The sequence below is a fragment of the Triturus cristatus genome, chromosome 11 (assembly GCF_964204655.1).
Source record: "Triturus cristatus chromosome 11, aTriCri1.1, whole genome shotgun sequence".
Classification (NCBI taxonomy): Eukaryota; Metazoa; Chordata; class Amphibia; order Caudata; family Salamandridae; genus Triturus; species Triturus cristatus.
The window spans coordinates 365,182,380-365,204,272 of NC_140594.1; the positions used below are offsets into that span (position 1 = coordinate 365,182,380).

The 21,893-nt window shown below is 41.8% G+C and overlaps 1 protein-coding gene across 2 annotated transcripts in view; it reads left to right on the forward strand.

The window, feature by feature from the left end:
- AIFM3 (AIF family member 3) overlaps positions 1-21,893 on the forward strand; it is a 284,806-nt gene that overhangs the window by 56,785 nt on the left and 206,128 nt on the right. The window contains exon 2 of one of the 2 annotated variants that reach the window (XM_085633940.1): positions 3,162-3,400. In XM_085633940.1, the coding sequence (XP_085490066.1) occupies positions 3,370-3,400 (31 nt within the window). In that variant the 5' untranslated portion in view covers positions 3,162-3,369. Of the gene's footprint in view, positions 1-3,161; positions 3,401-21,893 lie in introns of those variants that run through there. The other variant, XM_085633939.1, reaches the window with a different exon arrangement.

Below are 21,893 nucleotides of genomic sequence, written 5' to 3' on the forward strand. Positions count from 1 at the left end.
GTTGTAATCGCCTGAGTAATATTGGGATGTCGGGGTCCAGTGCAAGTATCTTGAACAGTTGAGAGAAAAATCACACCTGGTCTATGTCGGAGAATATATACAGCCAATGTGTAGTCCAAAGGGTTATTACTCATGACAAGTACTGCTAGTAAAAGATGCAAATATGCAATTTCAGTTGTCTGTAACTGCTGTAATACATGGAAATTCGTAAAACTAATAAAGAAATTTAAACAAAAAAAGGAATTAAAATACAGCCAATGTGTATGTGAAGGCCATTAAATCTACCAACAATGAAGGCATATCGGCCCTCAGCATCTATACACGTCGTTATAATTTCAATGGGCATTTCTGGCCTGACCCAAATCAGCACTCCTCAAGAAAAAGTGGAGTAGCCCGTTGCATATATATGTCTGCTCCAGCGCCTTTGCATCTAGGTACTGCAGAGCCAGTCAAGTGGGTTTCCTGGAGAAAGGCCATGTCCACCCCCTGCGCCCTGCACTTTAAGAAGGATAAGATCTTGTATCTCTTGTCTACATAACCCATTCCACGGATATTCCAGATGAAGAAGGAAAATTGCATCACCTTCTCCATCGCAGCGTGAATATCAAGCCTGTTCCCCCAGCACCCTCTCCCCCCCAATTCACTAGCCCCCCCCCCCAGCCCACTGCTCCCCATTCATTTCAGGGAGAACATAGCCAGAGAGGAAATCACGCGTAATAAAAAAAATCCCTCATTTAATTCCAAACACTCTAAGTGTAGTGGACAGAGGGAATATTAATTTTTTACTTGCTGGATTAAAAGATTGATCTACACATTCCCTAATAAGTAATGTCATTTTTTTTTAATCCTCAAGACTGAGTAACCATGTTGCAGGTTTGAATATTAGGAAAATTTAACTATCTGATATGACTTAGCCCATATCCCCTTCAGGCAGACAATATCATGCCCCAGCAATACATGAAGGCTTTCCTTATCCTCTAGTACCTTTCGAAGCCCGCTACATTCTAAGATAACAAAAATATTAGATGCTCCCTGAGCAAAGGAAGTAGTAATCGCTCAAAGACTGGGCAAACTGTACCATAGCCATATCTTATTATCGGTGGCCAAAGTTGTTGCTGTCCAGCTTCAGTCATTTGTAGCTCTTGAGCTCCTACTGCCTTCCATACTGTCAATGCGTCATCTGCCCATGTCATGAATCTTTATGGGAGGCCTACATGTGCACCCTGTCATAACTAACCCCGAGCATGCTTTGAGAGGGCTTTGCGGTCAGCGGTGTCAAAGGCTGCCAGTAGATCCAGGAAGGATGAGGACACAGATGGCCTATTAAGTACAAGACATTGATGAACTTAATGCAGATGAGTGAATTCATGTTTGTAATCATCCCTTTAAGATGGAGACTGCATAATGCTCCCTCCCCAATCAGTGAAAGCATCATTGGAATCATGTTGGCTGTTCTTTGACTGGTCTGTGTTGCCTAGTTAGTGAGGGGAGCTAGCATTTTGCTCCTCTTTAGATAATGTGTGCAACCATTATCATTGAGTGGGTGGCATTGTGGCCATTTTGTGTGTTTTTTGCCAGTAGGAATGGCATCAACTGTGGAGACCCAGCACTTGGACTCACTCTACGCTGAGTCTCTCATCTATGAGTCAGTTTCAAACTATTAGCAGTTACAGAGCAGTCTAAGTTAAAATAATTCATCTTATTGTTGCCTTGACGCCGAACTGGGGCTTTTGGCAACTTCAGGTTGCTATTGCTAAGAGATGGACCTGGCATCAGGATGGTATCATCTCATTCACTCATTCAGCTCTTGATTGGAAGGATAGAGATGCCATTCTCCACAGCCCAACTCTATCGACAGCTGGCTTGGAGACACTGAGTATGCTGCCACTCAGAGCGACAGAAAAGTGTTCCAGTATAGAGTGAAAATAGGGACATGAATTCAGTCACAAGCTGAGTCTTCTGTAACATGAAGCAGACCCAAGGGTAGTCCTTATACATTGCAAAGTCTGGCATAAGCAATGGACGGCTAACATCACCAAACACAGTCTGCCCTGTGCATCAACCATCAGATAATATCTGGCTTGTGGGTTCATGCAGGTATGCAGACAGTCCAACAGACATGCGTGGGTGCGTGCGTACACACGCACAACACACACACACACAGCCTCCCCCCACCCATACCCACCTCTGGCCCTTTGTTTGCTTGTGAGCATGTCAATGCACACAGTGAGTTGTAGGAGCAGTAATCCTCTCCCAGCCTAAGCATACATGCAAACATTTGAACTTTTAATGATGGGTTTGTAGCATCCTTCGAAAATTACTGGTGGACAGACATCCTGATATCTTTGAAAGGGGAATATAGGATATACAGGCAAAACATGCAGTTAATCAAAACGTGGTGCTGTGTAGTTGTTCAACCCAGTAGAGTTTGTTAAATGCAAACACAGAGCTAAAATATACCCCCTGAGGAGGTCTGATTTAGTGTCTTCGTTATTTTGGAAACTACATCAAGGAACCTTTGGTGTAAGCATAAAACACATATTCTATCCCTATATGATATCAATAAGGGCAGACGTTGTATATTAAATATGTCAGAAGAGTGGTGAACCTTGGCAGATCACACATGGCATTGCAGTGTAAACTTACAAGAATATCCCCAGCCATGCCCTTTGAACTCTACCAAGAGGGAGCCTTTTTACCCTCTCTCATTCTAGGCCCCCAGTACAGACCACAGCATTCAATGTACATGAGTTCACCTTGTTACATAGATTTCAGACACAAGTAGGAAGTTCCACTGGTCTATATTCAGACAGAGCAGGTGCTAAAGACCATGTTGGGTGGATAAGTTATTTCTACTTGTTAGATGTGAATGCGTCAGTGAGTCACACTCACTCAGACTTTAGAAGCTCACTGTTTTTAGGGTGCAAAGTTCTTGGCAGGCCGCAAAGCCTGTTGCCTCTGACTTGATTTTATTTTTCAAAATATCTGCTCCTTAATGGTAAATTCGACTGTTTGTGTGCATCGTGGGCTTTGGCATGCATTCACATAGCCTTTTGTTTCTTGTGTCTGCCTGACAGTAACAATTTAGTATGCTTTGTGACTTCTAAATCCAGGCAGTTATTTGGGATGTCAACTGACTTGTCAATTCTGGTTTCCTACAGGCCAGGAAGACCTCCTCTTCCTCGGGATGCTGAGAGAGGTTCTTCGTGCTAGAGGACTCAGCAGGACTTTGGCAACCCCGGTGAAGGCTGCTTCTTGAGTTCTTGCAGTATGCCTCATGGGCGTGACCCCTCTGGAGACCTGGATGGAAAATCCCAAAGCTGTGCGTCTTGTTGCCCGCCTCGCTCCTCAGCGCTGGATTAACTCGCCATGGGAGGATGTTTCTCCAAGCCCAAGCCAGGTAATGCTCTCCTGCTGGGGGCCACCTTCTGGAAGTAGGTCACACACATGTGCGTGCTCTGTGGGGAGACGGCTCTGCCAATCGTTAATTCTGCTGCACTGCCAGGGCAGGATTAAAGACCCCAGCAGGTTCCAGCTAATCCATGGAAAAAAGCATTCCTTCCCACCACCTCCCCCAGCATGCATGCAGCTCGTTGTACGAGTAAACAGCTAACACATCAGCCAACAGCTTGAGGGAGAGCCGAACCAACTGGAGACCTTTTAAAGGGGCCATCCGGTGAAGGATGTCACAATACTTCTCTAAACCCAAGTTGACATCTTCAAACACAAGAACTCTCTAGAATGTTGGTGATTGCTGGTGATGTAGGACTGGGGAAAGTGAACTGTTCTTTTCTCTTCACTGCATTTCTCCTTTAAGCTTCGGCCACAAAGAATGAGTTCTAAGGTTCAGTGCGATTCAGTGTCTGCTCGCCCCACGTTTGAGGAGCAGAGGAGCTTTGAGCCCACCTGAATATTTTGTACTGTGGTGACTGGATTAACTGAAGTGCTATGCACAGGCCTAGATACCACAGAGGAGCCAGTCACAGAGGAGCTGTGACTGGCTCCTCTGGCATAATGACCTGAGCTCATGAGTGTGGCCATTACCTGTCACAGGAACGCTTTTGACGCCAAGGGACCGCTCACTGTGGCAGAGAGACAGGCAGTACTTAATTTGTGCCGAAGGTTGCAGGTGGTGACTTCGATGCTTATTTTTGCAGATCAGGACTAATTTTTCACATTCTGTCTTTGACCAAAAGAAATATGGAAAAGGGCAGCAAAGGTAGAAAATAATAAATAAAAGAAAGGTGGGAAAACAGTGAAAAAGGTAGCAAGTAGAAGAAAAAGAATCAATAACAGTGATATAAAGAAACAGTAAGTTTAGGCTGGAAATAGGTGGCATGAGCTGGAATCAACACATGGCAGCCTCGGCGTTCAGCAGCCTTGGCACTCCGAAGAAGAACTTTGGGCCCCTGCACTTATTTTTCTTTTTATAATTTAAGCACTGGCCATGAGTGGGTTTGTTACTCAGAGCTAAAGCTCCCAGTGTTCCATTTTTACTGATTTTTACAGATAAATACAGACTGAAAGCAATAATTTTTTTGTGTCTGTATTTATTTTTAAATATTGAAATATACAGAAAATAGGTTTCCTTCCGCACATTTCCCATTAGTGTCAATCATGCATGCTCGGTCAATAGCTGTGCAGATTGATAGGCATGAGAGTGAGTGAAAAAAACAGGAAAAGGCTGTCCTAATGAAACTGAAATAACTGCAGCAACACAGGTGTTTGTTTTGGGTTTGAGGAAGGTTTGTGCTTGATATATCCATATAGTAGTAGCTGGGGTAAGAAATCCCAAAGTCCGCAGTGCTTTTGAAATCATACTAGGTTGTATTTATTTTGTGCCAAAAATAACAGGTAACTAAAGAACAGCTGACAGGTTTCTGTTTAACAAACGGGTCACAGCATCTATCTACGTGACCGCAGAGACTGTGCCCGTGTGGTGAACAGACACAAATCACGACAATCATAGGACCATTAACAAGACCCATGCCTTGAAAACCCCTTGGCCTGCCGGCCATACAGGCGAAACACGTGTCTGCGGTTCTTTAGTTACCTGTTATTTTTGGCACGAAATAAATACAACCCAGTATGGTTTAAAAGGCACTTTGAACTTTGGGATTTCTTACCCCAGCTACTAGCATATGGATATATCAGGCACAAATCTTTCTCAAACTCAATACTATTTCTCTCAACTTGGTGGCTCTTGGTTGTAGCTGCTTGAAATGTATGTGTCAACTACAGAATTGGGTTATGTCCCATTGAGCTTGAACCTCAATATCATTCACCCACCACCCCCGATAAAAAAGCACAGCTTTTTAAGCTGTTCTACAACTCAAATGATTTCAAATGACTGCACTGTGCAGTAAATGGCTAAACCTCCAATCGACATTTAAACAAGAGTAAATATGTGTTGGTTCAATAAACACAGAAATGTACCCATTGCAGCTTCATTTTTGACACTAAGCACAAAATACATATGGCTTACTACAGATAAAATCAGCAAAAAATAAACATAAGTAAATACAGGCGGGAATGTAAAAAAGAAATACCATAAAACCGGGAGCCTGACTCATAAGGTGCATTGAAGCACGTGTTGTTACTGTGATTGTATCCCGTTGCATTGGATTTGACCACTCCTGATCATGATTAAGCTAATAAGTGATCACTCAGAAGTAGGGTTTGTGGCATATTCGTAACAGGAAGACAAAAGCACCAAAAAGAGGCAGCAACAAACTGCGGATCTGCATGGTATGCATCAACAGAAGGGTCCTGCTATACAAAACCTTTCAACAATCTCAAACCCTCCCATTCACTAAATGAGTGGGTTTGCGGCCATTAAATAGCATTTTTGTGTTTACTAAGCGTCGTTACTGATTCAAAAATGGGTTTCTGAATCGATAAATGGTTTTAGAAGTGGCTTACGAATTGCTATTTTGAAGGGGGGTGTTGTAGGTGTCCCTTCCAAATTTTAATTCATACTCAGATGTATTAATGGTTTACAACCATAATTCTAGTCGCAAACCGTTGATTAGTTATGTACTCCCAAACTGGGCTGGTAACTAAGTTACAAGGGGTAACGGAAAATGTTGAAAAAAGTTTCAGAGTAGGCATTGTTCCATTGGACCACTGTCAAGTCTCAGCAATTTTTTTTTGTTTGAAAAAGAAAACCTTTTTAAACGCTTAGCCTTTTCCTTCAGGGAAAATGTGCTGCATTAAAAAAAAATCTTTATTTAAAAACAATCACAAACACAGTGGTTTACTGACCCTTGCAGGTCACCATCCCTGTGATTGTGGCCAATCACGTGGTTTCACAAATTGCAACCTATATAATATTATTTAGGCAGGTCCTTCTGTGACACCCTGCAATTCGGTATTTTGTGAACTGTCCTATTTGTGCACAGGCCAATTTGCAAGATAAGAATGCATTCCCAAAAAGTTGGTGTGCAATTTACAACCATTTGTTTGCAAACTTCATCTTTGTACATCGACCCTCAATTCCTTTTATGCATAACAATGTCTTCTCTTTTCACCATGACATGGAAGTGACCCCCCCCCCACCACCAATATTGAGCACGCTCATAATGGAGATGTGATAATTTTCTTAAAACGACCTTTTGCTTTAACTGCGAGTCCCCCACATTCAAGGGTTTTGTTAAACAAAACAACATACGGGTCCTGGATGTTTTTTCAAATCAGAATATATTTGCAAAAACATTTGGCGAACTAGAGAATCTTTGAAAGCAGAACTTTTGAGCCAGGTTTTTTATTTGTGTGTCCCTCGCAGTGATCATTTCTCAGCGTGAATGTTCACCATTGGCATTTTCTCTGATGCGGGACTGCTTATGTTAACAAGTCAACAGTAATTCAAAACATTGACATTATAATGTAAAGAGGGGCACGCTTGGATCATAAAGTTAAGCTCATATAGTTCTTATTTCAGAGGTGTGGAGGGTTGGACTGGAGGTTGTCAGGTAGAAGAGTACCTTTGCGGCTCTTCCTTCTGAGTCCGAGTTCAGGCCTGGCAAGGTCAGTCACATGCCATTTTTGTGCCGTATACAACTTTCAGGTTTTTTTCACCCACCTTCTCCTTTATTAGGTCTTGCTTACCCGACAGCTTTCAGCTGAAGGTAGGGAAAAGCCTCTTGTGGTTTACACACAAAAACTTTCAGTGGCCCTAGAACCCTCCCATTGCTTTCCATTGGTTTGCTTTATTGTCCCTCTTATTTGCTTACTTATTAACTGCTTACCTTCCTCTCCTTCTGTCACTCTCTTCCGTGGAGCATAGTTTTTTTTATCATCCTTTTTATTATAGACTGACTTTTACCCTACTGCTGCTTTTTCTTTTTTAAGAAGCACTCCATTTGCTACTGGTTCACATTGCAGAACAAAAAGGCACTATTGTGCGAAGCTATTTCTCCCTCTACCCCACCATCCACTCCCTGTTGCTTCTCCCACCCAGCTCCTTTCTACTCCCTACTCACCCTCATCATTCGTTACAATTTTTTTTTATCAGTTTTTTTTGTGAGGGTCCACTGCTGTCATCTGCTACTGGGCCATTCTTCAATTATTATTTTTTTTTGTTGGCTATTCAAGCGATATCCTCCGTCTTTGATTGGTAAATGGAAAAAAATATGTTGCCCATGTCATTTTGTAGACGCATGCATATATGGTGATGTATGCATGTACATATGTCGTCACACATGCACACATATGGAAGGACGTAGTTGCCAGCAACAGCCATGTCATTGCACCTTTTCTTTTTTAACCATCCTTTTTGCTGATGCTGTACAGAATCAGCAAAAAGCTTTGGCAAAGCTAAAAGAACAACAAGGTGACTCCGAGTGGTTTTGCCAATGTTTGTTTTTATCATGTGTGCTCACTACAAAACACTGCAGAGCTAAAGGAAGTGTTTGTGATGCTTCCTATCATGTAGTGCTATAGGAATTCATCTGTGTGACCTATGTACAACAAACTTCCTGCCATATACGAAACGAGAGGATTCGTGCCGCTGGTGAGTGAAATAATGGGGTGGTTTAATAATACTCACAGGGTGTTTATAGTTGGTCTTCTGCCAAATTTGGAAGGAAGCAGCCCTAAAATGGACTTCCTGACGTCCAGTACGTTTGTGATGGGTTTGCTTTGAATGGTCCAGGGATGTTCCATGTTCTCAGGGTTTTCACCGAAAAGCATAATTTTGAAAATAACCTTCCTTGGTTATCAGAATTGATAGAGTGTGCTTTGCTCACAACACTAATTAGGTTTTTGCTATGTAGTGTGAAGGAGATAGAGTGGGATAGAGCTATGGCTTGTTTAACACATCATGTGTTATGAGATAAAACCTTTATATGGGCTCTGTAAACGTTGAGGCTGCCTCTCCCTGGCCCCACTCCTCAGTGGTGGCACATACCTTTTATATGTAGGAGGAAAAGGAGAAGCCAAGGTCTCAGAGCAGTATCTTAAGGGTGAGCATGCAAATATTGAATACGTTGGATGATTGGAGGTCTAAGGTGACCACATATGTGACGAAGACTGGGTTAGACATAAAGGGACATAGATTTACTCACTTTTTGCACTCATTTAGGAAGGACCTTAGACATTTTGCAATGGGGCCTGAGGCATTGATGCCCATATGAAGCACGTACAACAGGGTGTCCTAGCACCCTATGTCAAAGTCATCAGCAATGTAGAGGCCTTTTCGCTGTTCGGAGTTTTGGAACTTCTCCAACCCCCCTCACCTCCCCTGCGCCTTGAGATCTCACGGATGAGTAGCGCGCTTTAAAAATCCTGATTGATTGATTGTTTGAACTGAAGGACATTATCCCAAACTGCAAGAAGCATACTGACCTGGGGTTAGGATGGAACTCCTATTAGAAGACCTGCATTTTACGGAATTGCTGGAGGTGTAATATAAAAGATTTTTCCGGTTTCATGAAAGTCATGGGAAGTCCTAGAAAGATGAAGTATTTCCCAAGAATCTTTGAGCTTGGAGACAGTTGAAAGCTTTGGTCATCGAACCTGTAGGTGTTCCTGCCTAACCCACCAAAGCAAAGAGTCAAACATATGATGTGTGAATTGTGGCTTTCCAGGTCTGGGAGTGAAGTTCCCACATTAATAGCTCGACTTCACTGACAAATTGTAAAATATCTTAGTTTCACACCAATATATTGATTACCTGCAATATGAGAAATCTTTCAATCAGTACTTTACCTAACAATCAAGTAGTCAGAGTAACAGAAAAACACATTTTAGTTTAGCATGTAACCTGCACGAGGTCTTAATTATGTGATTCTATTTAATTAGATTGTTTGCCATTAGTAAGAAAGATTTTTCTTTACTTAGTGCTGTTGCCTATGTTCCTCTTTCAGGGGTTATTGGTAGATGTACTGGTTTTTAAGAAGTATTGTTAAAAAAGGACACACGCTTACTATACCACCAAATCTCCTTCATGCTTACATGATTTGATTAAGGCTAAATCTACTTTGAACAAAATTGTCACGACTGATGCTTGTAATGTCCTCCTTAAAATCAAGTAGAAGTATCATGGCAGCCAAAATAAGGCTGGCAAATTGTTAGCCAATTATTTAAAAATTAAATCAGAAAGGAAAACTGTTGGTCCCATTTGTTGTGAACATAATAACGAGATGCTATATTCAGATCCCAACATTACCAACGCCTTTCAGTCTCATTACGAACAATTATATACTGAGGATACAGACCCTTCCGAAGATGATATTGCATCGTTTTTTCAAGGACTCCCCAACTCTCTCTCCATTCCTGAAACCCCTTCTTCCTTAGAAAAATATATTTCCCTTTCAGAAATGACTGAGACCCTTAAATCCCTTAAAAAAGGCAGTGCTCCTGGCCCTAACGGCTTCACTATTGAGCTTCTCTTATTTCTTTCCTCCATTTTTGCTTCCAAATTACTTGAGCTTTACACCTCATTTTTGTCTAAGTCCAAGGCCAGTGGATCTTTTTTAGAAGCCCTTATTATTATTATTCCCAAACCTGATAAAGACCCTACCTTTTGTAAAAATTACCGACCCATTTCACTAATTAACTATGATTGTAAGGTCTTTGCAAACATTTTAGCTTCCCGTTTGAATGATATTATTCCCCTTCTTATTAAACCTGACCAATCGGGTTTTATTAAGGGCAAACTTGCATCTGACAAAGCCAGAATGTTTTCTAATATTCTTGCCCTTGGGTAAAAGTATCCCTTTCCATTAGCAGCTCTGTCACTGGATTCTGAGAAGGCATTTGATCGTATAAATTGGAATTTTAGGTTTTCTACCCTTCATTGGTTTGGGTTTGGTCCTAATTTTATTTCTCTAATCAAATTGTTATATACTGACCCACTTGCCTGTGTGTTTGTTTATGTACATTTTTCCCCATTTTGTAAACTCCATAGAGGTACTAGACAAGGTTGCCCTTTATCTCCATTACTCTTTCTCCTATGCTTGGAACCTTTTCTGGAACGAATCAGATGCAACACTGATATAACTAGATTTGAGGTCACTGCTCAAGAAGTAAAACTATCTGCTTATGCAGATCATGTTTTAATTTATATGTCCAATCCCTCTACGCCCATTGACCCATTTTTGCAAGAGATAACTTATTTCTCCAAACTTTCTGGTTACAAATAACATTTTTCTAAAACTGAAATCCTACCACTAAATGCCTCTTGTTACCATTATATGTTTCACAAGACAAGTTACACATGGTTTCTTCAAAGGATTAAATATTTAGGAGTCTGGTTCTCATCCAATATTCCTGATCCACTTGCTTATAATTTCACTGTCCTAAAATCCACAATCCAAAAGTTATTTTCTTCCTGGTCTCCACTTTTTTTTATCTTGGTGGGGTAGATTAGATACTATCAAGATGATGATTGTCCCTCATGTCCTTTTTTTTACTTTCTATGTTACCCTTTAAAATTCCTAATTTTTATTTTTCCCAAATTAACTCCATATGTATTAAATTCCTTTGGAATAACAGACATGCTCGTATTGCCATATCGAAGCTAATTAGACCGAAAACTGAAGGGGGTGTAAGCTTTCCTGATTTCAAGTGGTATCATACTGCCTTCTTAATTCGTCAATTCTTTGCTATTTCTAAAGATTAATAAGATGCTCCTATACCTAAATGGATTGTTTTTGAACGTTCTTTTTTTAATCAATTTTCTTTTAGAAATGTTGTTTCTATTGCACCTTCATATAAAAAAACCCTATTCTCAAATATTCTCACCAAACGCAACCTTTTTAACCAAGGATCCGATTCTCATCAATCCTTTCTTTGATCTTCTGTTTGGTACAACAAATTCATTACATTTTGCCACAAATCATTCTACTTCAAACATTGGAAGGAGAAGGGTATTTTTTTGTCCATCACTTGATTTCTCATACTTCTATTTTTCCTTCCAACAATTACAGGAGAAGTATGGCCTATCTGATTCCTGTCTCCAGCAATACAATCAATTAATTCCTATACTCCGGAACTATTTATTAAATAATAACGTTATACCTGATGTTGCACCATTTATTCCTCTGACACCTCTATATGATCTTTTACTGACTCCACACCTAAAGCCTCCTTTAGTTATAAGTGTCTCTCTTCCCCCCTTACTTTAAGAATAAGTCACCTACTGAACTATTATGGGAAAGTGATTTATCTCAATCTTTGTATATCCAACTATGGGACTTATTATGGAGTAAATTATTTAAAACCTCTGAGGCTGCCAATATAACTCAATCATTATTTTTTATCTACAGTAGAGCTGTAATTACCCCTTCTTTTTTTGCATAAAATTGGCTCATCTGTTTCCCCCTCCTGTTGGTCATGTCTTAAATCTTTTGGTACTTTGAGTCACCTTCTCTTTTATTGTTCTAAAGTTAATCTATTTTGGAAAACTATCTGGTTAAAATGTTTATTGATTTTCTCATGTACTATTCCATTTTCTGTTCAGAATGTTTTTCTTGGTACCTTATTTGCTGACTTCGATAACTTATCTCCAAAACCTGTTTTATTGGATCTATTTATTGCCCTTGCTTTTAAAATTATTTTATCATGTTGGAAAGATAATTCTACATTATCTATTATGACTTGGTGGAACCTTATCTGTGATGAACATATAATATCTACTGTTTCTTTTTCTTCTTTATCTGGGAAAATCAAATCTGATCTACTCTGGCCTTCCTTTACTACCTTACTATCTTCACACTCCTCATTATCCTAATAACTCATTATCTTTTTCCTTTTTCTTTTGTTCTTGCCCTTTCTTCTTTCTTTGTTTTTCTTTTTTTTCTTCCATTTCTTTTTGTAAAAAAAATAATATTTTTTATAAATTGTATAGTTTTGATTCTTTCATGTTCATTCAGTTATATTACTATACCTAGATTTAATATTCCGATGTTGTTCAAATTTTCTGGTATAATTGATTCCTCTAATGATATACATTGTTAATAAGGTATATTTTCCTTATATCTTTGTAATCCTTACTATTCTTTATCTTCAATAAAATGACTAAACAAAAAACAAAAAGGACACAACCCTTACGTACACAAGGTGCTTCATCCTAGGCATGCTGCTTTGCCAGCAGGTGCTAGGTAGGCTCATCCAGAGCTCTTATAAATAGGAGCAATTTTTGGGATTTGTGAACGGTTGTAATGGATTAGAATTGTATTAGGAAAGGGACAAATCTGAGAATTGTATTAACGGTTAGCCCTGTTTTGTAGGAGATTAAAACGGAAAAGAGCAATGGGCATATGTTATTAATTATGGTCAACATGTTTCAGAGCTACCTAAAATGTGACTGCATCTCTAGGCTTCTATCAGGACTTATGTGACCCTATGGGCCTATACTAATAGACTCATCTAAGCAGTGTAGGAACAAAGAATGGTCTATCTGTAAGCTTCTTATTGTCAGGTAATTATCCCAAACACAACCAGGCGTTAGCTTTAATCAATCTTAGCACGTTTGCACTTTGTTTGATCCAATAAAATCTTTCATCCTTGGAGTTTTCCAGGTCAGATTTTATCCTATTATCAGAGCTTTCTCTAGTGCTTTATGAGTACACCTCTCAGCAACTTAAGCTATGTCTAATTCTTTGGCCTTCAAGGCCCAGCCATACAATTCGCTGTGGTGCATGCATGTAGGGCCGTACTGCAGCCTGCAAAAGGGATTGCTGGTTCAGAGGGGTATGTCAGATCTTTCTCCAAACAGAAGGGTCAAAGCAGTAGAAACTTGTCCCCCAAAACTTCCTGATTAATTCCTTTACAGAGCTATTTTTCTCACTTCAATTCTATACTGTAGTCAAAGGTACGATCCTTTAACTATCCTTAATCTAGATGACACTGCCACTATTGTAAACCAACCACTGATCCCTAGACTACTGCAAGTTATCTTTTCAGGGCTCCCAGAAATCCTTACTGACAGACAACAAAAGATTAACAAGGATCAGTGGAATGCGACCAAACCAAACCAAATCAGCCCTGAAACACTCCACTGGCTCTTCGTAGACTTGAGAACAAAAGTAATATAGTCTGCGCCATTCACAAGGCTCACTACAATAAAGGACCAGGATCCCTTCCAGACCTTGCTCCACATTATACCACCACCAGGAGCCTGCAATCAACCAACAGGCTGCTAATAGAAACACTTTGGTGAATCACTGGTAATCCTGGGCCCCAAACTCTGGCATTCGATGAACCACCTTCTTCCCCACCCTGAGACCCAATGTCTCCATTTCAGAACACTTGAAAAGGGATATCTTCAAGGTAGCCTTTGGGTGATGACATAACCCCAGTCTGAGCAGTGATCACTTCCAAACCACGTAATGGGGGGAGCGGGGAAGGAATATTGCATAGGGTTCCTGTCCCACATTCTGTTCCTCTTCCCATCCGGGACGGGGAGTTACTCATGCTTTTAGCCAGATAATTTTTGCAACCATTGACAGGGTGGCAAGGGGTCAGATCGGACTTTGTTCATACCCACAAATGTACAGTTATGTGGGAGTTCACCAAGTTAAAAAGCAAACTTTTAAATATTTAGGGCCGGATTTATCATAGTGTTGCGTCGCCCTTGCACCCCCGTGCTGGCACTAGGGCGACGCAACACTATGATAAATCTGGCCCTAAATATTTAACTGCGTCTATCTAATAGGGTAGAAGTTCAAGAAAACAATGAACATGATCGAATACCACTTCAATTAGCACGTAGCACTAAAGCCAGACTTATCAAGCCACGTAAGGCCACCTTGCGTGGCCCTGCATGGCTTAATAAATCTGGCTTAACGCAAAGCAGTGCAAATCGCTGCCTTGCGTTACTCTGCCCCAGGGAGGCGTTCCAGAAGTGGAGGGTGGGTGTTCCCACGCACGCACCCATGGACTTTAGTGCATTCCCAGATTTACCATCAGTGGTAGTCCTGGGAATGCGTCAAAATGCTACGCCTCCCCAGGTGAAGCATAACGAGGAGAAATAGCTTCATTTCTCCTTGTTTTTTCTGCTTTCTACATGTGCTGCATTCTGCAACACACATAGAAAGTGGAAAATGCCTCTCAGCATTGGTTTTGTGTATGAAGGTGTCCCTTGCTGCACAAAAACAATCCTGCCTACAATGCAGCCACCCTCGCAACATGACATAAGGGTGCCTGCGTTTGTACTCGGCAGCCAAAAGTGTGCTAGCACTAGGAAATGTCAGGAATGCACCGTATAATGTTAAATACATCACATGCCTGCCCTTTCCCTTTCATGCATTGCAGCGCGGTGGCTTGCTGCGTTGCGCTGGGTGACAGATCGCTAAAAATGCCCCTCAGCATTAATCAGCCATAATCCCTGGTGGAGGGCGACATAGGTGACAAATGTGTTGTACATGGCAGTATGAGCCCTTCTATCATTCCACTGAAAATGCCACAAGTGATAGTGTTCATGGAGTCCGGCCTTTGTATAATGCTTTGTTATTTATTATTTGTTTGGTGTGTTGGAAAATAACTTTTTATTGTGGCCTCCATGCCCTTTGCACATTTAATAAAATTGCTAGATCTCTAATGGACTGTCCTCTGGCTCTTTTCATTCTATTTTAATAGTATGCTGGAATATTGTGTTAACTGGAAATTAGACATCAACTATTTTTAAATCTTAGGAATTCAGGGTTTAACAGGTCATTTGATGTAAACAATTGTAGATTCTCTCAAATCCTGAGGAATTCCTGTTTACACGTGTAAATCGCTGCTTTTCTGTTAACTAGTCCTGGTGGCTTTGAATGTAAAGCAGAAGTAATTAATTTCCAATTTTCCTAATCATGAAGTAATCCCCTGTCAGTAGTGCCTTTGTGATTCGAGCTGTCCGGTCTGACGAGTCCCTTTTACCAGCCAAATTTGGAATCAAACTTTTTTTATTCCAATAACAAATAGGAAACATTTATAGTCATACGGAGGTGATTTTTCTCAGCTTAGTCAGGCTTTCCAAGTTTATTCTAAATATTAAAGAAAATATAAGCATGTGTTGAGTCAGCAGCGAATGTCTGCTCTAAATCCACATGTTCCAATATCATTTACAGCATATTTGTACTTTAAGATGGGACCCTTACCTATAGAGATGGTGTCCCTATGAACCCGATATAAAATCCGATTAGAAATATATTGTAAGCTCTTAAAAAGCATGAATACAATATCAAACGTTTGATGTTCATAGGACAAGCTTCATTCATTGATAAGGATTTGCCATCAAGTTGAAAAACATCTTTATAGATTAGTGTAATACTTATAAATATTAGTCCTACTTCCTGGGGAAAGCACTGTACTGTGAATTGTGTATTTCCTTTTACTTCGAAATAAAGCTTGAAGGGAGCTGCTGGGTTTGCCAAGAAATCTAAGCATGCTCATGTAAATACTTGGTTTAGTGGATTTTTTTTTTTTACTCGAGCTGAGGTTTAGAAGTTGTTAACTATATCATTCTCGTCAGGTTGTCCCGAAATCACTATAGAGAGCATATATGATCATTGCATCACAATCCATTGACCACATAAAAACAAAACCTAACAGTTCTTTTAAGGGAACATTTTAGATGGTTATGACCTAATCAAAGTGAGAGCGGTGATATTGATTTGTGAAGAAACTGCACTAGGAATGTTATTATTTCAGCAAGGATACTCACTCACAATTTGCACTTCTTGGTGGCCTGAGTGTAGAGAACAAAATAACCTGGAGAGGTGATCAGCCAAAGAAAGGACAAACTTTTCTGTTAGGACGAGAACACTCACTCACCAAAGGTGACATGCTTCATGATTGGGTTCCCTACTCACACTGGGACCGCAAGGTACTTAGTGGGGGCTACTACTCCCAATAGCTAAAGGGGAGGGGCAGAGGTGTTTTGTTTCAAGGCGAGCAATGATAGTGTCTAGAGTGAGGGGCAGAGTACTAAATAATATAAAGTGTCAATAAAACTATCTCATGGTGGGCGAAAATTGAACTTTATTCTGCTGCCCCTATTGGATAGAAGTAAAAATTATGAGAGGACGGGGGTAATGAGGCTACCCTATCTTAAAAGGTTATAACTCACTAACCATTTGCTTAGCAGTTGAATCGTTGGAATACAAAACTTCAGCAACAAAAATGATATTACCAAAAATGTCTAGTTGTGGGTGGCAGCGGTGCAGCAAGATTCCTAATTACAGGGGATCTCCTGGTGTGTCTGGTCTGTGCTGACCTTGGGCTTCTTCCAAACACACCCCCAACAGCGTTCCTGTATGACTATTTGCTTAGCTCCTGTCTCTGGTCTTGAGACATCTGCTAGTCTGGCCCACCTCTGCCTAACTTTGGAAAGGTTTGCTTTTGTTATCTTGTTCTGGTGGAGTCAGTATGTGGAGACAGGGTAAACACCAGGATAGTGTTTGGCTGGTGTGTGTTCTGTGCATCTAAGTCTCCTTCGTGTTGGTCTGTGTTGTTCCTGGTCTCACATAATTAAATGATCAAAAGTGCAACCTGCAAAAGAATTCAGGACACCAGGACCTGATGCTCAAAAGAGGTTGGGGCAGTGCTATTTTTGTATTGTGCTTCAACCAGTTTCTCACTTTGCGGTGTGATGCGTGCTCAAAGTCCTCACGCTGTAGGTGCTTATTTCATAACGTTGCAATCCAAATATCTGAATTTGAATTAGATAAGAATAGCAGAGGATGCTAGGATGCAGGCTTGTATGGGACAGCAGACTGTCGTCCAGCTATCACATCACCATTGTTCTTGCAAGGCAACGTTGTCCCTAGAAGGATAGGGGTCCCAAGACCACAAAAAGGGACACTGTGAATGCAACATTGCGGTGTGCATGGAGTTGTCCTTAGTACCACTGTACTTCAGTGGCGGCAGATGTTTAACGGGGGTGGTTGAGCAGGGGACAAGAGGGTGAAAAAATAATGGACTTACCTTCAGGCCAGCCGCCACCTCTCGATCCACAACGCAGGTGGCAGGAAGGTCCCAGGCTCCCCTAGCCAATCACGATGCTGCTGTCGCCATTACAGCAGCGTTGTGATTGATCTGAACAATGTGGTTCGGTGCTCAGACAAGGACTGTGAGCCTCTGCATGTTCTCCACCCAGGCTGTGCAATACACCAATGGGGAACATGCACAGTGTGCAGGACTGTTTGGCCGGCTCAAGACTGCAGGCCAGACCATCATGTGCACTTAAGAGAGTGCCACCACTCCTCCTCTGACAGCCCCGCCCCAGCTGAGTCAGGATGGATAAATAAAATGATTATAATTACGTTACTTATTATCATTTTATTTTTCCTTTTCAAACTGCTCACAGAGCAGTGGGGCGACACCACCCCTGCATGTACTTTCCGATGCCTGTTGCCTGCACATACAGTGTGTAAAGGCTCAGACTTGGACAGCTACACTTGATGGAAGGTTTACAGTATCTCTGAGCTGGCGCTAACCAGCCCATGCTTTGAAACATCAGAAATTCTATCACAAACCAAAAAGGGGAAGGAAAACCTCTTGGCTTTCCTCTTGTCCTTGTAAGTCACAGTAGTACACAGTGTCCCAGATTTACAAAGCTTTGCACTGTTGCAAATTGACACAATGTAGTGATAAATGACATGCTGGTATTTCCTTTACAACGTAAAGGGTATCTTCAGCCGCGGTCCGTGGAGGGAGTTCCGTGGGGCGGAGGGGCGGGGCGGGGGAGGGGCAGGGTGGGGGGTTCTAAAAACCGGAATATGGATAATTGCAGGTAAGTAAACAATAAAATAAATAAAACGAATTTCGTAGCGCGCGCTGCATCGCATTTTGCGCGCCTGGGGTAAGGGAAGTGACATCATACGCCATTTCATCTTTACTTTCACTCACCCAAGCATGCTTACATGTACACACACATTCACACATACACACCCTCGCTCTCACATAAACACAATCTCACCCCAAGTATGCACACACCATGCATTTAAAAGCACTCCTTACTTACGTCAGCTGCCAGGGAGGTTCATATTCCAGCTAATTGTACTCCATTTTTTATTACACTAATAGTGAATAATAAAATATTATTCACTATTAGTGTAATAAAAATGGACAAAAACAAGGAGATTGGAGTTGCCCCTGTAATCCTGGCACTTATCTTGCCACCTCTTAGGCCAGGGGTTACAAAGCTACTGCCAGGGATTGAAAGGGGCAAGCCAGGGGTCACAGCTGCGACCCCTAAATGACATCCATGACATACAGAGCCAAGAAGCAAAGTCAAGATGAGCAAAAGTGCAGTTTAACGAAAATCATTCGTAGAGCATTGGTTTGCACGGTTGGGGTGGAGCAAGGCGCTCGCCGCTTGGTGGGGGGAAGAGATCGACAAAAAGATCATATTTTAAGACCTCCAAAAACCTCAGGAGCCCAAGTGAATCAAGTAAGGTCAAAGAGAGTATTAAAGTGCAATAATCATAAAAATGGGATACCTAAACTCAGCGCCGGTGTAGACCAGTGCAACAATATATGTTGGCGCCCCACCATCCATGGTGGAGGTGGTGCCCAGCATGTCATTTATCACCCATTGTGTCAATTTGCAACAGTGCAAAGCTTTTGTAAATCTGGGACAGTGTGTACTACTATGACTCACAAGGACCAGAAGAAAGCCAAGAGGTTTTCCTTCCCCTTTTTGGTTTGCAATAGAATTTCGGATGTTTTAGAGCATGGGCTGGTTAGCGCCACCTTTTAACAGTGCCCCTCAAGGCTCTATAACCACTCTCTTTCAGATGTATTTAATTAATTATATAGCGCCACTCATACCAGTGTAAAGTTTCAGAGCACTTAGCATCACACACACACGTTGCACAGAGACAATCAATCATACATGTGTAAATCAGTGTATAGGAAATGTTACATAAGCCAGGGAACTAGAAGGAATAGGAGTGACATGTCATCCATACTGGTAGGCAGTATAGTTTAAGAGTGCTTGGTCTGCAGAAGCACAAACTCAGAATTGAAAACAGAATACAATAGTTGGGGGTTCTCTTTAATAATAAGAATTGATTTCTACCCAAATGAATTCTTTATACAACATTAATCTATGCTCTAATCTATACTTTGCAGTGTGAATGCAGTTCTTTATTGACAGTTAATAATTCACTGGTCTATATTTGGATTATAACTTATAAACTGCAAGTAACAAAGGATGTCTCTTCGAAAAGCAGTAACCCACTGACCTATTTACTTTATAGGTGGCGCTTTGTGATCTGCATGGTACATGTTCTTTGCAGCAGTCATATTAATCCTCTAGTTATTTTATGATTAGTCAAAACCTCAACTAGACAAAACTCTGATGTTCTCCTGGAAGAACATTAATCACTGGAGTTACCTTGACATTTTTTTATTGTTGCCTGGAAATTGCTGGAGACCGGGAACAGGGCAGCAGGTGCTTCTAAAACCAAAATAAACTTGCAAACAGGGCTCCCCCTGAGGTCAGTACCTGGTGCGGCGGCACTGGACGCACCACCCTAGAGCCGGCCCTGCCTCACATGCAAAAATGTTTCACCGGATAGCCGGCCAAAGTTCCCCTGAGTTTCCCCTCACTTCGATCCCTGCGGAAAGTCACTCTAGTTGACAGAAATGCTGGTGCGGTTTTCATTGGAGGGCCTGCCCTGGCAGCGCCGGCCATGGAGACTCTGCGTGAACCGTCCGAAGGCGCTTAGGGCACCGCTTGCTGTTTAAGCCTTCGTGAAAGGCACTGTACGTTTTAGGAAACGTTTTTAGCGTACATTTCTGTCATACCTTTGGGATTTATAACTTTCAGCCATGCTCGCTAAGCCTCTTATCCCGGCTGGTCGGAACCCATGCTATGGCACGTACAGAACGTGAAATCTTTTCCGAAACCCTTTATTGTTCCTGCAGCGTAAACATAACAATTTGACTTGAGGGCTCTCAGTTCTGGGGTCTCCCATATGCGCCCCACATACAATGCTTAGAGACGTGTCCTCAGGGGCACAGCCCCAGTGGCCCCCGAAGTTCTTCCACTGAGGGCAGTAGGTGTTTGTTTTCCGCGTCATGTGCTTAAAGCCCTTTTAAAGAGTGGCACAGTAATCTTCTCGATGCGGACGGGCGGTAATGGCATGTAATCCTGTAATTTACGCCACTACCACTGCTCAGCAGTACTGACCATGACATTTCACCCGCCCAAAGCAGGCGACATGTCCGTGTGAAAATCTGTCCTCAAATGTTGAATAATTTACAGGAATCGATGCGGAAGTACCGTCTCCTCCACGTTATTCCCCATTCCTCATGCCTCCATTTTGTATCAACCTCTGATCTCCTGGTAATATCCGGACACTGTTTTACCCCTACCCCAGCTATCAGTAATGCCAGATGCTCTGTTATTGCCCAGGGAGGCTGTGATTGGCCTCTAACAGTGAACAGTGACTGCCCTTTGAAATATCTGGTCAAGGTGATGCTAAACTGCCTCTTAAAATCTCCAGACCTGTTAACATGAGCATATACATACACATCCCTTGTGGAAGTTAGAGGTGTTAGTTAAGCTTAGCGCTGCAGCAATGCTCTTGACTTTCTGTGCACTGTACAGATATAAAAAATAACACTTGGCGCCGGTGAAAAGCCACTAAAAGTGAGGCAAACCTGCACAAACTGTTGGCTTTAGATTTTTGCGCTGGAAAGTTGACTAAAAGTAACACAAAGTAGCACTATGGGCTATTTTATTTTATGTCAAGGGGCACCTCATGGGTGCTGCATGGGAGTTCCCACACTATAACCCATGGTTTTTTGAGGCAATGCCGCATCTACGACAGATAGGACTTTGCACCAAACAAGTTTGCCTCATTGAGGTAGGAGGAAAGTTGGCAAAAAGGATTATTTCTTCAAACTTTTTCCAATTTGCATGCGTCCTGCTTTGTGCAGGCCCATACTAAGTATGTTTTAAAATTAGTCAAAGCATAGTGTTTTGTGCAGGAAGGCTACTCTTCCAGTGGCGGCTCCTCCTCTAAGGCGGAGGAACGTCACCCCACTACTCTTTGAGCTGTGCAAAAAATAAAAATAAAATAATAATAACAAAACATTATTATAATTTTATTTTTCCTTGTGGGACTCGGAGTCAGGTCGGGTGGGGCTGAGCTCGCCAGTGAGGCGTGGTTTGTACTCCCTAAATGCGCCTGACTGTTTGGTCGGCCCTCTTGCGCCGACCAAACAGTCATGCGCACTTTGCTGTTCTCCACCCGGCTGTGTTGCACAGCCCTGTGGAGAACATGCCTAGACTCCCAGGCGCAGCTTGAGCGGCCAAACAGACTGCTCAGACCAATCACGACGCTGCTAATGCAGCACTGTGATTGGCTGGGAGAGTCCGGGAGCCTGGGTGCTTCCGTTCCTGCTGCAGTGCTGAGTGAGGAAGGAGGAGAGGCGGCCGAAGGTAATTTTAA